Here is an 18247-nt window from a genome sequence, read left to right as displayed (position 1 = left end):
GTGTGGAGTTTGCACATTTTACACCATATGTGTGTGGGTACTCAAATTTACAGCCCGTGTTCAACTGATTTGTGTTGAATGAATTGGCAAGCGATCGCCACTTATCCAGTGATTTTCATTTGTGTAAATTGATGTGGCAAACAGAACAGCAACTGCATTCGGCAGGGCTGACATACCTAACGACTAGAAGTTGTATAATGTGACATCGGCTTACAAGAGAAAAACAGAGTGTGAGCATCTTAATTGCTGAATCTGCATTTATCCTTCCAAATGCCAACGGCTTGTTCTCCGTAGAACCCAACATGAATTGTGCACTAAATGATTACTATAACTACAAAGCTGTTATTTGTGTCATGATTAGTTTTGCGCCATGATTGTTTTTAGTTGTTGCGGAGTTCAGTGAATCGCCTTGGTGGCTTTGAGGTGATACTCTAGGAGAAACAAACTTTCCAGGGGGCACTTCCCAACTGAACACACACGTTATTAAGTTCAAGAGGAATACTTGGCATATTTAAGAAGGAATCTGGATGGTATATGAGGACAACATATGTGTTATTTAATGAAACAAGAATGTTGGACTAAATTGTCTCTTCCTCTCTGTAAAACTTCTTACAGTTTCAACAAAAGAGAATATTTACAGCCTATTGATAGCATATGCAGGGGACAACAGAAATTTTAATAACAATAAAAATAACCATATTAATAAAGAAAACAAACGTTAAAACGTCATAGATATCTTGAATTAGTTAGAAGACTGTTTGGGTAAATAGGAATAACATCTTTGTGCTTAGATTAACCCAAAAAGTTTTCATACAGTTCATACAGTTCCAGCACCAAATATGCATGTACGCAGAAACAGAACTACTATGTTACAAACTAGTTACAAACAAACCAATAAATGTGAAAAAAATCTACTATATAATAAAACAATAAGGTCCTTCTGTGTGTCCAGTCCTTCAGAGCAATCTGATTGGTAAGTTTGGCTTTGGCGTAATTGGTCATTTTGGCTGAAAGAGGAAATGTGAGTGTGAGATATACGAGGAGGAGAAAAAGCATAGGAGACACGCCGAAAGAGTCGCCTTCAAAGACAGGAAGTATAAAACCGAGAATGGCGCCTTGAACTTAATGGCAGTCTGAGAAGCAGGCTTTACAGGAACATGCTTGAGAGAGGGAGCACCGGAGAAGACACATTCAGAAACAAGAGAATACAGAGGAAAGGCACGGAACGTACATTTAGGCCAAGACATGGAATAATACAAGAATATTTGCTAGTTATGGAGGAATATTTCGGACAAAATGAAATAAATAAATAAATGCGTAAATAAATAAAAGTACTGTGAAATGTGAGCATAAATAAATAAATGTGTCATGAAATGACAGCCCTAATAAATAAATATGTCATGAAATGAGAGCATAAATAAATAAATGTGTCACGAAATATGTTTTTCGTTGCTTATTTATTTATTTCATTTTGTCCGTAACATTCCTGCAAACCGTCATGAAATACGGCTTGAAATAAAACTGTCACTTTCACTCATCAAAGTTGAGAGGGTGGGCTCTAACACGCCCTCTAGTTACTGATTGGTGAATCGATAGCACAAGAATTAATTAGAAAAATGCTTACTACTGCCGATTAAATGGATTCTGCCGAAGATATTATGTATTTCAGAGAGAGAATTGAAGATTTATTGGAAGAAATTACAATGTTGGCGGCCCTTTTAGAACTGAGTATTTGACCCTTGTTTTATGAGTAGAAAGTCAGTTGCATATTCACAGCTACTTTTTTCAAACAACTGCACAGCTCTGATCAGTGGTAAAGTTGTTCAGTTTAAAATATTAGGTGGAGCTGCTTTGGGCATTCCATGTCAAAGTACCTAAACTAATACAGCCGTCGCAGCTTACCGTATATCAAACTGGCTCATTCGTCTTGTGATCGTCTTCTCTGATACATCATACAGATCTGCAATCTGTTGTACTTTTAAATCGCATAACAGAAGGTGTTCTATTGACTCAGCTGGAATGTCAAAGGATGGACGTCCAGAGCAGGGTACTGCATCACCTGAACTGGAGTGTAGTAGAGTCTGTTCCACCTGTTCTTCGATAATTTCAAAACAGTTTCATCTATATCGGAGTCTAAAAGGGCCGCCAACATTGTAATTTCTTCCGATAAATCTTCAATTCTCTCTCTGAAATACGTAACATCTTCGGCAGAATCCATTTCATCGGCAGTAGTAAGCATTTTTCTAATTAATTCTTGTGCTATCGATTCACCAATCAGTAACTAGAGGGCATGTTGGAGCCCACCCTCTCAACTTTGACGAGTGAAAGTGACAGTTTTATTTCAAGTCGTATTTCATGACGGTTTGCAGGAATGTTACGGACAAAATGAAATAAATAAATAAGCAACGAAAAACATATTTCGTGACACATTTATTTATTTATGCTCTCATTTCATGACATATTTATTTATTAAGGCTGTCATTTCATGACACATTTATTTATTTATGCTCACATTTCACAGTACTTTTATTTATTTACGCATTTATTTATTTATTTCATTTTGTCCGAAATATTCCTCCATAGCTAGTACTTGCATAGCTAGTAAGTAAAATAAAAAGCTGTAAAAACTCTGACTGTTGTGGAAGATTTAACATTGTATAATTCACTTGTGTCAAACATCTCAAAATCATTTGTTATGTCTGCAGATAGTGCTCAACCACTGCACTTTTTGACTGAGGACAGCACAAACTGAATAGCAATGATTATGTAACAATTAGAAACTATAGTTAATCCTAGCCATTTCTGGTACAAACTGAATTTGAAACAGTGACCGAGTCCTCTGGAAATGCATGTTTGGCCATCAGACACGGCTAACTGTGTAATTATCAAGAACTGAAGTAAATGGGCAAACTTTGCTTAGTTATAATTACCAGTGTTAAATTTGCCTGTAGCGTCTATGACAGAATGACACCACAATGCTCAGATCAGAAACTCATTTCAATGCTTTGTTCTTCTTAATAAGTCAATGACGATTTTGAATTCTATTGCCAGGCAAAGTATCAACTTTTTTTCTACTGCACTACCTAATGTGGCAAAGTTGCTTTGCTTCTCATCTTACTTGTGGAGTTTGAACACTGAATACGTTTCTGTAGATGTTGCTTCCTTTAGAGGCAATAGCTCCCTAATTGGAATAAGATTTCTTTTAAATTGCGGTGTTTTAAGTGACCAGAGACTATATAGAGATATGATATTAAAAGGCGATATCCCTTCCATAGTGATACGGCGGTAAAAAGTACATAAGAGAAAATAACTTAGCTTTCTTTACTGACGATTTATGCAGCATTACAGACGGAGGAAGCTATGGCAAGTGTGACGCCCAGGAGGACCGGAGGAGGGCTTGTGCCTCCTCCAGACCGCGAGGGGGCGTCCTCCCTGGTTATGTTGGGGGCCTCGGGTAAAGGGCTTGGAAGCCCAGCCCTGTAGGGACCCGTGGCCACCGCCAGGCAGCGCCCTGGTGCCTGAATATCCCTGGAGCCCAGCACACCAGCCACACCAGGAAGTGCTGGGGGGAAGACGACAGGGGACACCCAGACGGCTTCCGGGTGCGCAGCCCATCTGGGTTCCTATTTAAGGGGCCGCCTCCCTTCAGTCGATAGCGGAAGTCGGGTGGAACAGAGACGGAGCTGGAGAGATGACTGGAGGCGGCCAGGAGAGAGAGGCATTGAAACTGCGAGGCCTAGACATTGGGGAAACGGTGCTGGAGGCACTGGGGTTTGTGGTGCACGTGATTTGTAAATATTGTATAATAAATGGTGTGTGGTGGATCCAACGATGTCCGTCTGTCTGTGTCCGGGTTCAAGTCCACACAAGGCAATACTTTTATCAAGGTGGGATCTCGATGTATACAGTCTGCCATTTTCCATCATTGTGCTGAAAGGATTTTCGGGACGAATGACAATATCACTCATTCGTCCGTCAGCTTCGAAGTGTTAGGCTGCTTGTCCACGTATTTATACTGTCTTCTCCACGTGTAGGCCCTTCTTTGGTTTCCAAACAAGGAAAGGAAAGGATTCAATTTCATCTCTAACACACAGGAATAGTACAATGCCTATTTTCGCAGGTGTCCCATTCATTCTCCAAACTGCTAGACTAATGGTTTCTAAATGCTGACTAGCCTCTGTGTGCTAACTTTGGCCTGCACATGTGATTGAATTTATAAAATAATTTCTTGTACAATCCGACTCCATTGTCATCTGTTGGTTTGTCTGCTGTTTAGTCTCCAGGAGGAACCTCCTCAGTTGTCACCTCACACTACTCTTTTTTTATTCTTGCTTGCTGCCCTAGGTGGTTTAATCGTGGGCACTGCAGGAGACAAGATGTGTCGGCTCCATAACAGCCCATATATTTTCACAATGGCATACAAATGACCTCTCCTTTGCCTGCATGAAAATCTTTCTGCTTTGTTTTTTGCAGTGCCTTCATATCAGTAGAGTGTTGTATCATGTTAGCCATAGATTGATACAGGAGAAAGTAGAGTGAAATGACACATTTTATTGGCTAACTAAATAGATTACAAATGCAAGTTTTCGAGGCAGCTAAGGCCCCTTCATCAGGCAACAAAGAAACTGAAAAATACTCTAGCTCATATCGATTAAATAGCCAGAAAGAACAGATTCCCACCAACCTCCTCCACAATAGCCCTATGACGAGAATTCCAAAGAAGGAAAGCCATAAAGCCACTGCTTGACAAAGGTTGTGTAAAATGGAGTTTGGGACTGTATGGTGTGATCACTGGAGATAGTTCCAACGCTCCAGAAAACCTAACAAGTATATAAGTCAGTAACAAACACCACTACAGACCCCCCTGCAAGGACACTAAAACTTGCTGCCTGACTTTGTCATGCCATATTAAGTGTGGCTTCAGATTATTTTGACTTGGAATCTCTTTCTTGTTCCCAATGATCTGTTTGCTAGTTTCGTTTGGTTTGCTTCTTTGGTTTCTGGTTTCTGACCCCACTTTGTTACTTAACTATGAAATTAACTAGCCATTTTAAACCTCTTCTCATTTTTCTTCTCATCTCACAATATTTTTTACATAAGAATGTAGGCATACATTGCACATGCATCATAGGTTTATCCTGCACATTTAAACAAATAGCGCCACTTTTTGTATTCTTCATACCTGGACAAAAGTTTTCAGCTTTGGTTTAATAGTAGGCAGAGAATCCTCTTATAAGAATACAACCTGCTCTCAGAGTTTAATTCACAGGAAAGGCATAGGTTTGTTTTATCCAGAGCAACTGCTTCTAGTTCATTTCCTTTACTCTTAGGTTTGTAAATAATGGCTCAGACACACTCGTATGTGGGGCACAAAGCACAGAATGAGATCACAGTAGAATCAAAAACATTTATAAATAACTAAACAATATGTCCCTGTCTATCCGGTGGGGTAGGTTAGACTGTTTCAATATACATACAGTAATTAAAAACACAAATCCTCAGTACTTTGTCTGCAAAGTCATTCACATAATGAGCTCTACCCGGGTGAAGTTCTTGCTGGCATTGGGAGTTTATCAATCATCATGGTGTTACTTCCGGGTTTCAGAATCACTTTCAGAATCTGACACTAGCCTAAAACGTCCTAAGGTCACCATGCGAGTTTCGGCTTTGGCAGCCACCGATTTAATTGACTATTCATAAGTAATTCCTGGCTGTATAGTTCATACATTTTCCAGCAGAACCCAGTCATGAAACTCATGGGAATCTTGATGTTTTTTACAGTGGGCACATGCTCACAATCAGAATGCCCGTTTTCCTAACTGGACAGACCAAATGTTTCCCTAGCCTGTAAAACACCTAGGAGAAGAGCTATAGCAGCCCCTGACTTATTATCCCATGAATTCTTCAGGGTGGGCTCTCTCTTCACTTGCTACCCTGGCTAACATACTACTTTTCTCAGGTCTGGTCTGAAATCATTTTATGTAACTCTCTGCTACTGTGCACAGACCAAACATTTCAGTTGGGTGGGGCCCCTTGGTGATGCAGCAACATGTACAATTTCAGGTGTAATGCCTACTTCCCAAATGCCTCATTATAAACTTAAATGGTAGACAAAACTTGTTTAATAACTATTTTCCATAATTCTCAATTTTGCAATTACAGATCTATCCAGGGACATGATACAAGGTAGCATAACAATACTACAAAACAATTATAAATATTGTAACGTGTGGCCGGGGCTCTTGCCTGGCTGGGGCTCCTCCACGCTGGGAGGACTGGGGGAGCAAGTGTGGCCAGAGCGTCACCTCCCCCGGGATGCTAGATGGCAACCTCCATGGGTTGCAGCGGTACCTCAGACTCCCGCAGTACTGCATGGGAGTTGGAGTGTGGTGCAGCCCTGTTGGGATCCACAGGAGCCACCAGGGGGTGCTACAGCAGGAGCTGCTGAGCCCTTATGGGCAGTTCTTCCGCCATACCCAGAAGTGCTGCCAGAAACGAGTAATCAAGCACCTGGAGCACTTCCAGGTGCGTTATAAAAGGAGCCAGGAGCCACTACTCGGGGAGCCAGAGTCGGGAGGAGGAGCAACCAAGCTCGACCCAAGGAGTGAAGAAGGAGAAGGAAAGGAATAACAGAAGAGACTTATGGTATTATGCTGTGCTTGTGCCGGGACTGTGTTATACTTGTGGGGAACGGGAAGGCGTTTCCCACAAGAGAAGAAGAAAAGCTAAAACCTGTGTGCCGTGAACTTGTGTCCCACGCATGTATGTGTCGGGTTCAGCTGGCAGTGGCAGCCTGGTGGGCCACAATATACTACTCCAAGTCTCATTCTAATAGATATTAATGTTAATGGGCGATTTATACAAATGCCTTATGAGAAAACCAAACATTGTATATAAATGAGCTGAATTTAATAACTAAATATATTATAATAAATGACTTTATTACTAGCATAAAACATTAGAAACAAAATGTAATAGGTATTATGTGTAAATGAATTGTTAAAAAGATTTACATCTATATTTCAAAATGATTTTGGTTTCTTGTTGCCAAAACATGTAAGCACTCATTAAAACATGATGTGTTTTATAAAAAGAAAAGATAAAACAAATGGAAAGTTTAATAAATCATGCATTGTTCTCCCAGTCTAATCTGTAATTTAAGATTACTTACAGGCCCTGTTACTTGAGATGCACTCTCAAATTCTTCATCATCTTCCATCAGAGGCTCTGCTCCAGGCAATGGACCTGCTCCAAAATAAGGGGAAAAAAAATACTCGCTATACAATGTGTTTAAGTCGGGATGATGATCCGAGTCAGAGGAATTGTGACATTTCTGAGAAAGCAAGAGAAGGCTTTTAATTATATGATCCATTTTTTAATTTTTATATTTAAAGGTATTCATAGAAACAAAAATCATCACTCCAGTGTACAACAGTACCAAATTATAAAGCAAAGCACATCAGCAACATCTATATTTGAAATGTTCTCAACATAGAAGAATTCTTTGTTGTCTCAATACAATGAAAAGGGTTCCCCCTACTGGCTTGAAAGTGTTTCCACAGGCTTTAAAAGAAAACTTAATTGTCTTTAGGATGCTTTTTTGGGGGGGTGATAAATACATATAGAAATATCAGAAAAAAAGGGAAATCCTGTTTGTTTCATATTCGACTGAACTCTACCCAAAACTCCAACTACTGCATGCTAAAGACTTTGAGTTAATGCATATGCCACAGTTTTTATAATAAACTGTTCTGAGTGACTTCTGAGCTAATTTAGCCAAACAATAAGATGGGATTCAAGATAAGAGAGGAGGAGGAGTAATATGGTTATCATGCTCCAAAATGAGATGGAATTAATTAAAGCTGCACTGAGATGAGTAACCAAATACATCCCTGGACTAAAGTTATGAAATCCTCCGACATGTTAGGGGAACATTGAGCAAAGGTAACACAGGTTTGTAATGAAAATATATAAAATTCTGAAAGTATCAAAAAAGTTGATCCACATGCATTTTTCATATAAATAATAAATCATGTACTTGATTGAAAAGGAGAAAATTAAGGGGAGGCCTTTCAAGGGAAAAAAACAGGACGCACAAAGGGTCATCAGAATCTGAAACAAACCACAGCGTCACGAAGTACAGACATAGACGACTGTAACAAAACGTCTATGAAAATGAAAGCAATTCAGGTAGCTATGCAAGTCCTATTAAGTAAATGTATCCTTTCTATATGTAATTGTATTGTTCTCTTTTAAAATCAGATTACTAAGGTTACAATATAACATTTTCTAAAATTCTTCATAGAGAAAATGTTCAGACTAATTTCAGGAAGTTATATAAATATTATTGTAAAATGTCAACATCAAATTAAACTTTTATTCAACTGTATATTTTACACTACTCACATGGTATATCTGGCACAGCCTGCTCAGGTGACCGGGCACTTTGTGTTTCATCATCCTTTGTCTCCATCAGGCTGTCACCTTGAAGCCTCCATAAATCAAAAAAAATAAATAAATAAATAAAATAAGCAAAACTGCAAAAAGTTAAAAAAAGGTACATAACTTTTATATTTTTTAAAGCATTTATCTATACATATAAACTGACTGACACATCACTAATTCTCCCACTTTCCATGTAGGTGGGAAGCTGAAATTTCGCATGCTCATTCCTTGCAGCGTACTTACAAAAGTTAGGTATGTTTCATGTCCTATTGCAACACCCAAGGGGGGGGGGAAATGGGTATACCACCTACACTGTACACAGTATATAGACAGGGGAAACCCTTCCTCACTATTTCTGTGACTTCCGATATACATAGGAAGCCCAAATTTCCTATGCTCATCCTTAACACTGTACTTACAAATGTTAAGTATGTTTCATTTTGCTCTGTGCCCCCTAACAAACTTTCGAAAATAATGTCTTCTTTTTGGCAGTTCTCACTATTATGCCGTAAAGATCTTTCGGAACTGACCTCTCCTTTTGGCATTCCTTATTTTCGTTAACAGACGATTTATTTCACGGCAGAGACGCACAATGGCCGCTCCCGGTCCCCTTTCTTTGCCTTATTCAGAGTTGACTTGCCTTGTAACATCAAGAACCCAGCCAACAATAATGAAAAGTAAAATGTGCCAAAATTTGACCAGACAACCGTGGAGCCACAAACTCAGTTGCTCCATTTTTGCTGCATCCAGTTTCTTACTTAGAACTCAATTCTCGCTGTTTATTAAATTCTACAGCCTGTTAGTGTTTTCATTCAGTCAACCTAGACATTTTCAAAAACGGTTGATTTTCCTTCTTTCAACCAGATTACAAAAAGGACATAGCAGCGGTAGCAAAAAATCCAGAGAAGAGCAAACAGGCTACTTGTAGGGCTACAGCAGGTGAATTATGAGGAAAGATTAAAAGAGCTGAGCCTTTTCAGTTTAAGCAAAGGAGGAGGCATAACTGAAATGTTTAAAATTATGAAGGGAATTAGTAAAAAGGATCAAGACTGTTATTTTATAATGAGTTCTTCAACAACAAGGGGACACATTTGGAAATTTGTTAAGGGTAAATTTCATACAAATATTAGGATGTTTTTCTTAACAGACAGAACCATAAATGTAAGGAACAAGTTCTCAAGTAGTGTGGTAGACAGTAACACTTTAGGGACTTTCAACACTCGATGATATTTTAGAAGAATTAAGTGAATAGGACTGGGGAGCTTTGTTGGGCTGAATGGCCTGTTCTCATCTAGACTGCTCTGATGTTTGGAGAAGATTACTATTTCTAAAACCTTAACTGTTCTCATTTCAAATATTTTATTAAAACATATAATGTGTGATGAACACACAGATGCCAGGGGATAAGATAAACTGGTTATTTTCTGACTCATTTTGCATCTTATTATTGTTTGGCTGCTAGTTTATGGAAGATTATTCACACCAAAATTAAATGTAATCCAACAGTTTAACTATGTTGAAATACAATTCATATGCAAGTGAAACATTTAATTTTAGCACCGCTTGCCGCACCTTTTGATGCTGATTGGCCATTTGATGACATTTAGTTTTGATACAATGAAAGGGTGTTCTGGACTGAAATGCAAAATGCTTGGGGTGGCCACTAAGCGAAAAGCAGCAAGTCTACTTTGCTTTTAAGTTATGAATGAAACCTGTGGGCATGAATTAAAATGTAATACGATTTTGTATTGCATTTTAAGCTGATAATAAAACTGTGTGCCATTGTAAAAAGCAGCTGATTGTTTGGTCAATATGTTTTAATTATGACACAATAAAACTATGCCAAAATTAAATGGCTCACTTGCATTGTATTTCAACACAGTTAACATTTAGCATTTAATTTTGGAACAAATAATCTTTCGTACTAGTTAAGATATAAGAAAAAATACAAATTCTAAAACAGATACAATTATAATAAATGCACAAGATATCTGTTTCATTAACAGTAGTAACTAGTTACTAATTATGAAAGTGACCAGATTGAAAACTATCACCCACTGCGGCCCTCCAGGGTCTGAGATGGACACCCCCCTGCTTTAGAACTACAATATTATCAACCCAAGTAATACAGAAAAAATCCAGAACATTACTAATCTGTTACATGTTAACACACAAACTCAATATATGTATTTCTGTATACCCCTTCTTGTGTTATCTGTACAGCCTTTAAACAAATCAAAAGACAGACTGGACCCCATAGTGATATGGATTATCAACTTCTGGCATCATATTTTAACATTGCGTGAACAGATATGTCTAAACATTGTAAAATATGACAAATACTTTATCTGCCACTGCAATGTAAAACAGGAAACAAGAGAAAGTGATAATCTTGAAATTATCTCCATTTGTGTGGGTGTTGAACATAAAACAGAGTGTAGGATGTATTCAGTTTCTGATAGCAACGGCAAAAGACTGCATCAAAGAATTGAACACAATTTTCATTTTTAAGAAGCGAAAAAAATCCAAACATTTCAGTAAAATATTCAATGGTAGTCACGGGGCTTATAGATATAAATTCATGTCAAAGTATTAACTTTATTGTATTAGGATTAAAGAATATGATTAAAGAAGATGATTAGGTCCTGTTCCTAAATTGGTCCCCCATGAATGAATTTGCCCAGTAATAGATTAGCACCTTTGTTGGCAATGACAGCCTGAAGTCTTGAACTCATGGACATCACCAGATGCTGGGTTTCCTCCTTTTTAATGCTCTGCCAGGCCTTTACTGCAGCGGCTTTCAGTTGCTGTCTGTTTGTGGGACTTTCTGTCTGAAGTTTAGTCTTCAACAAGTGAAATGCATGCTCAATTGGGTTAAGATCAGATGACTGACTTGGCCATTCAAGAATATTTCACTTCTTTGCTTTAATAAACTCCTGGGTTGCTTTGGCTGTATGTTTCGGGTCATTGTCCATCTGTATCGTGAAACGCTGCCCAATCAACTTGACTGCATTTAGCCGGATTTGAGCAGACAGTATGTCTCTAAACACCTCAGAATTCATTCGGCTGCTTCTGTCCTGTGTCACATCATCAATAAACACTAGTGTCCCAGTGCCACTGGCAGCCATGCACGCCCAAGCCATCACACTGCCTCCACCGTGTTTTACAGATGATGTGGTATGCTTTGGATAATGAGCTGTTCCAGGCCTTCTGCATACTTTTTTGTTGCCATCACTCTGGTAGAGGTTGATCTTGGTTTCATCTGTCCAAAGAATGTTTTTCCAGAACTGTGCTGGCTTTTTTAGATGTTCTTTAGCAAAGTCCAATCTAGCCTTTCTATTCTTGAGGCTTATGAGTGGCTTGCACCTTGCAGTGCACCCTCTGTATTTACTTTCATGCAGTCTTCTCTTTATGATAGACTTGGATATCGATACACCACCCCCTGGAGAGTGTTGTTCACTTGGTTGGCTGTTGTGAAGGGGTTTCTCTTCACCATGGAAATGATTCTGCGATCATCCACCACTGTTGTCTTCTGTGGACGTCCAGGTCTTTTTGCGTTGCTGAGTTCACCAGTGCTTGCTTTCTTTCTCAGGATGTACCAAACTGTAGATTTTGTCACTCGTAATATTGTTGCAATTTCTTGGATGGGTTTTTTCTGTTTTCGCAGCTTAAGGATGGCTTCTTTCACCAGCATAGAGAGCTCCTTTGACCGCATGTTGTCTGTTCACAGCAAAATCTTACACATTCAACCACCACACCTCAAATCAACTCCAGGCCTTTTATCTGCTTAATTGATAATGACAAAACGATGGACTTGCCCACACCTGCCCATGAAATAGCCTTTGAGTCAATTGTCCAATTACTTTTGAGCCCCTAAAATGAAGGGATTGTGTTAAAAATGCTTTAGTTGCCTCACATTTTTATGCAATCTTTTTGTTCAACCCACTGAATTAAAGCTGAAAGTCTGCACTTCAACTGCATCTGAGTTGTTTCATTTAAAATTCATTGCGGTAACTTTCAGAACCAAAATTAAAAAAAGTTGTCTCTGTCCAAATATTTATGGACCTAACTGTGTATGTATATATATATATATATATATATATATATATATATATATATATTTGCGGGGCAAGGCCCCCTGGCACCTTCAGCACCCAAACCCCAGTTGCGGCCAGAATATTAGTGAAATTTGTAAATGAAAAGTTATTATTATAGGGGGTTCGCCCCCTGCTTGCTTGACTTGCCAACCTCCCCAGCCTGTGCTACACTTCAGCCACTTCGTGTCTCTGCCGCTTGCGTTGTGAAGAGGGGGGCTAAACGCAAACCAAGGAGATGTGCTCGCCCTTCCAAACCTCCTCTTAAACGGTTATATAATGGGAAAAAAAATACAGATTTTATTTTACCTCCTCTTTGCTCAATCAGCTGCTGGCTTGCTGCTGCTGCTGCCGTGCCGCAAGATCTGCACCGCGCATGGCGCTTTGAACCTTTAAAAGCCTGTACAGCAGCTGTCCTAAATCTTTGTCTTTTATTTCCGGCCCTGGGCGTGGTTAAATCTCTTGGTAGAAAGTCTTGTCTCGCGAGTTCTTGATATTTTTTAGTTTATAATTTAAAAATGGAATACGAATCTGAAAATCTAACAACATCACATTAAAGTTCGAAAAGAATGATACCAAACATGTATATGTAGGTTTTAAAATAATCCTGATTTAAAGGGTGACAAAAAAGTGACCTAAAAATGTCACCGTTGCACTTTTAGGCTTAGGATTTTATATATATACAGTATATTTATTTATGTATATGTATATATATATATATATATATATAGAGGGAGAGAGAGAGAGAGTAGATGTATATATACAGTGATCCCTTTATCCTTTATCGCGGGGGATTCTGGAAAATCCGCAAAGTAAAAACCATATGTTTATATGGTTAATTTTCTATATATTTTAAGCCCTTATAAACTCTCCCACACTCTTATAAACATTTCCTGCACAGTTATACAGCATAAACCCTTTGTATTCTCTTAGATATTAGGTAAGATTCATTGAAATTATGTATGTAAACACACTGTTTATATATAGTAAAACCTAAATATTATTTTAAAGATATTGAGAGTCTCCGATATCACATATATTACAGCCATTATGAAAGACGGATAGTTTTGGAGCCATAATGAAGAGCTTGACTATGCACAAAGAAAAACACAAAAGAGCACAAAAGTTAACTCTTTACACAGCGAAACACGTTGATGCTGAATGAGCGAGACGAGACTTGCTGGTTAACGCAGCGCAATCGAATTCGATGCTCCGTCGTAGAGCCAATCAGCACACAGGAACTTAACTGCGTGCTCTGATTGGGTAGCTTCTCGGCCAATAGTGTCCCTTGTATGAAATCAACTGGGCAAACCAACTGAGGAAGCATGTACCAGAAGTACAAAGACCCATTGTCCCAAATCTGCGTTATATATTTAGATATGCTTACATATAAAATCTGCGATAGAGTGAAGCTGCGAAAGTCGAAGCGCGATATAGCGAGGGATTACAAACACAAAGTATAAATGAAATTAAATATGCTTTCATTTTTTATTACAGTGTACATTTGAATATTTAGCATTCATAAATAAATTTACAATTACAGAAACTAAATTGGAGGCTCATTTGAATTCAAGTTACATTGTCCATTCATTTTCAAAGCTAAATGATGTAGGATATAGTTTCAACAGTTCATTAATTTAATTTATTTGGACTCAAACTATTTAAGCAGGTTAATTAAGGACAACCATTACTGTCATCACCCACAGTATACTGTAACTGGACAGCTTTGCTGCGGACTTTGGTGTGCCCCCTAAAAACCTGGCCTGACTTTTGAATGCTGAACATTTTCTGGAGGCGCTACTGCCTTTGTTGCCTTAATGTCCAGGATAATGTGAGAAGACATATGAGCATCACACATAACAAGGTGAGTCAACCACAGCACGTGAACACCCAACTACACCTTACTGTAGCCTGTGGATTAGCCCCACCATGTCTGACAGGCTTCAGAGAGGATACAGACTAAATGCAGCAGTATTAGCTGTGCAAATAACTAAGACTATGATTGTGTGTCTCCAACGCTCAGCCCCACCCCAAACATCCAGCTCTGCTCCTTTTGGTGGTTGAAGTCAGCATCAAATTCTGACAATGAATGAGACTGGGGCTCTGCATCACCAGCGTCCCACCTTGCCCCATTCTACACACTGCAATGAGATGTTCTTAGAATGACTGTATTGATGCCTGGGTGTTAGTGCCAGCGATGCACATTTGAAAATTGACCCAGACTTTTCATAGAAATACATTTTCCTAGCACAGAGGAAGCATGTATTTTAGATAATTGACAGAGTACAGCATTGTGTGTGTTTACGTAGCCCATTTGCTTTCTGGTTTAATATTGCAGTAACAAATGTGCCTAGCAAAATACATTGTACAAGTAGCCATTGGTGCTTGAAAATGTACTGACAGAGAGAAAATTTCACATTCAAATAAAGTAGAAATATTTGTAAATCATTCTCAAGTATAGTGACAACTTATTTTTACTGCATTACCACACAACACTGCTGCAGATTGAGGCTTACCCTAATCACTGCCAACAAAATGCTAGCACTATACCAGTTGGTATATTGTACTTGTGCACTGATCAAGCACAATCAAATTCATTCTGAATTAAAGAGGATTTGTACATACAGTATATTCTATATTAATACTGCTCAATTACAGAATAAAGCCTCTTACTAAATTTGATTTTAAAATTGAGTATAGCCATTTAAGCCCTTATTAGGTGACGGAGAATGCTGGTATTATAACACTCCAGGGTACATTTTTGAAACAAAGATGACTTCAACAGAGAACCTTCATTCCCTAATGCATTTATTAAAATTGGAAACTGTCAAAGGCAGCACCTGTTAAGTATCTATTTTTTTATTTTGATATAGACAGTATAAACCACTCCACAATGAAGTCTTCTCAACCATCCTCTTTTGAAAAGCATATGGTAATTAATTTGGTTTGTGAGGATAGAAGGAGATGGACTGGACAATGTACGTGAGACTTTGTGATGGCCTAGTCAGGCTAGTGGCTTGGTAAATTTTTTCTGTGTGTTTACAGATGCTAGCAATCGCTGAGCTTGCATTCACAGCACACCGGCATTATTGCTAGGTGGCATGCAGGGATTTTTGGACCCCATTATTTTCCCAGACCTCTTATTAGCAGTCATCCAACCAGACCACATTCACAGCTCAGTGGAGTCTAAGTTTTTCATGTGTTATACTACAGTGCACATATTTGACAAATACACACTCTCAGAAACTGACCATCTTTAATCAATAAATAACTTTCACTCTGAAAACCACAAACACGCATTTAAAGCATTAGTTTCCTTGTAATTATTCTGTTATATTACTATTACATTTAAAGTATATTTTCTGAGGCAAATTACAGCATGCACTTCTAAACTGAAAAATGATGCACAGCGTGGAAAGCACTGATTGCCCTCTGTTTTGATTCTTTTTCCCAAGTCTCAATATTGAAGTTGACATCTTTATATATCATCATGAAAAAATTATTAAGACACTTTAAAGTAAATCTCCCTAAAGATGAAAAGCCCTTTATCCATAGAAATATGCCTGTTTTATTACTCTGAGTCACTGCTTTCAGGACATCATTGTAAAACCATGTACATGGTTTGGGGAATCACATTTTGTAACAGAGGGCTAATTCTACAATCACAAAAGGCAAACCCTGACACTCCATGTTTGGGGGAATAGACCAGCATCAGGAAAAGGGAAACAGTGAGCCCCTATGCCAATAAAAATGAAATCCTCCCTTAGTAGACAGGACTTAAACTTTGTATATGAAACCCACATAGGGGATGGAGTGGGAGGAAACGGATAATAAAAGTAACCTATATGGATCTAGTCAGCTGATGGAAGTCCACTTTCTATTTGCTGAATAGTTAATAATAACTTTCACATTTTCAATTATTGTGCATACAGGACTTTTTAGTAGTAGATTTTTTCTATGCTATCAAGTTTCACTGCACACTCACCGGTCACACTAGCAATCACCTTCATACAGTAGTCCCCTTCATTATAGTTCTGTAGCTGCCCAATTCTATTCCTTGGCAGTGTCAATTCGCACACTATTCCAAGTAACATCTGGCTATAAAGGTATATACAATGGATTCAGACCCCTTCACTTGCTACATACTTTAGTGTGTTGTAGATTTAATTTAAATGGACTAGGGGGCTTTGCCCCTTGCTCACTTCACTATAACATCCCCGGGCTCTTTACGTGCCAGCCACTTCGTGTCTCTTCCGCTCACGTTGTGAAGGTTGGCCCGGAACACACGCTAAGTCGAGGCGGTCAGATCAGCTGCTGGCTTGTTGCTGCTGTGTGCTGCGTGTTCTGCTTGTAGCGCTGTGCGTCAATTATTTAAAAGCCTGTACAACAGCTGTCCTTTTGTCTCACTGCCTTGTCTCGTGGGACATTAAAGTGTCTCTTATGGGACATCAAAGTGTCTTGACCCAAGATTTTTTTTTTATTATAATAGACAGATAACTTTTCCATGTCTGCCCATCAACCTACACTCATGAACCCATAACCACAAAGTGGAAACATTTTCAGACAGGTTTGCAAATTTATTAAAAAAAATAAAAACAGAAACCTCTCTTTTCTAGAAGTACTGTACTCAGACCCTTTGCTGTGACACTCTAAATGGTTCTCAGGTGCATCCTGTTTGCTTGAATTATTCTTGAGATGTTCCTAGAACCTTATTGGAGTCCACCTGTGGCAAACTGAACTGAAGGCCCACAATTTACATTGCGTGTCAGGACCAAGACCAAGTAATGTAGTCGAAGGAACTCTCTTTAGAACTCAGTGAACAAATTGTGGTTAGGAGTAGATCAGGGCAAGGGTATAACACAATTTTAAATCTGTGAATGTTCCATGAAGCACCGTGGCCTCAATAATTGTGAAATGGAAGAAGTTTGGAACCAGCTGGAATCTTTCTAGAGTTGGCAATTTGGCCAAACTGAGTAACTGGGCAAGACAGGCCTTTGTCAAGGAGGTGACCGAGAAACAATGGCACTCTAACAGAGCCTCAGAAGTCCCCTGCTGAGATGGTAAAGTCTGTTGGAGGGATGACCATCTCAACAAAACTCCATCAATCAGGCTAGATGAAAGCCACTCTTGACTAAAAGACATATGATAGTTTAAATGACTCTGAGAGCATTTTGAAGAAGATGCTCTGATCTGATGAAACAAAAATTGAACTCTTTGTGGCAGAAGTCCAAGCATTATGTCTGGAGAATACCAGGCACTGCTCATCACTTGCCAAATACCATCCCTATGGTGACACATGGTGGTGGCAGCATCATGCTATGGTGGTGCTTCTTGAAGTAGGGATTGGGACACTGGCCAGAATTAATGTCCCTGATAAATACAAGATCCATAATGTACAGGTCTGTTAACTGGAGTGATGGTTCATTTTCCAGATTGACAATAACCCGAAGCATACAGCCAAGACAATGCTGCAGTGGCTTCAGGACAAGTCTCTGACTGTCTGTGAATGACCCAACCAAAGCTGAGACTTTAACCCTGAGAACATCTGTGGAAAGACCTGAAGATGGCAGTTTAAAGTCGCTTCCCATTCAATCTAATGAATCTTGAAAAGAAGAAGGGTATAAACTGACCAAATCCAAGTGTGCAAAACTTGTACAAACTTACCCATAATGACTCAAAGCTGTAAGTGCTGCCACAGGGGCTTCTAC

At 38.9% G+C, this 18247-nt stretch overlaps 1 protein-coding gene across 4 annotated transcripts in view; it reads right to left on the bottom strand.

Annotated features, from left to right (window-relative positions):
- c5h8orf34 (chromosome 5 C8orf34 homolog) overlaps nt 1-18247 on the bottom strand; it is a 446834-nt gene that overhangs the window by 120725 nt on the left and 307862 nt on the right. For all 4 annotated transcript variants that reach the window (XM_039754615.1, XM_039754616.1, XM_039754617.1 and 1 more), the window contains exons 9-10: nt 8407-8492; nt 7172-7245 (exon numbers count right to left, since the gene is read on the bottom strand). In XM_039754615.1, the coding sequence (XP_039610549.1) occupies nt 7172-7245; nt 8407-8492 (160 nt within the window). The remainder of the gene's footprint in view (nt 1-7171; nt 7246-8406; nt 8493-18247) is intronic.

This window comes from Polypterus senegalus, chromosome 5 (assembly GCF_016835505.1).
Source record: "Polypterus senegalus isolate Bchr_013 chromosome 5, ASM1683550v1, whole genome shotgun sequence".
Lineage (NCBI taxonomy): Eukaryota > Metazoa > Chordata > Cladistia > Polypteriformes > Polypteridae > Polypterus > Polypterus senegalus.
Note: the sequence above shows the minus strand (reverse complement) of the source record. Positions and strands in the feature narration are given on the sequence as shown.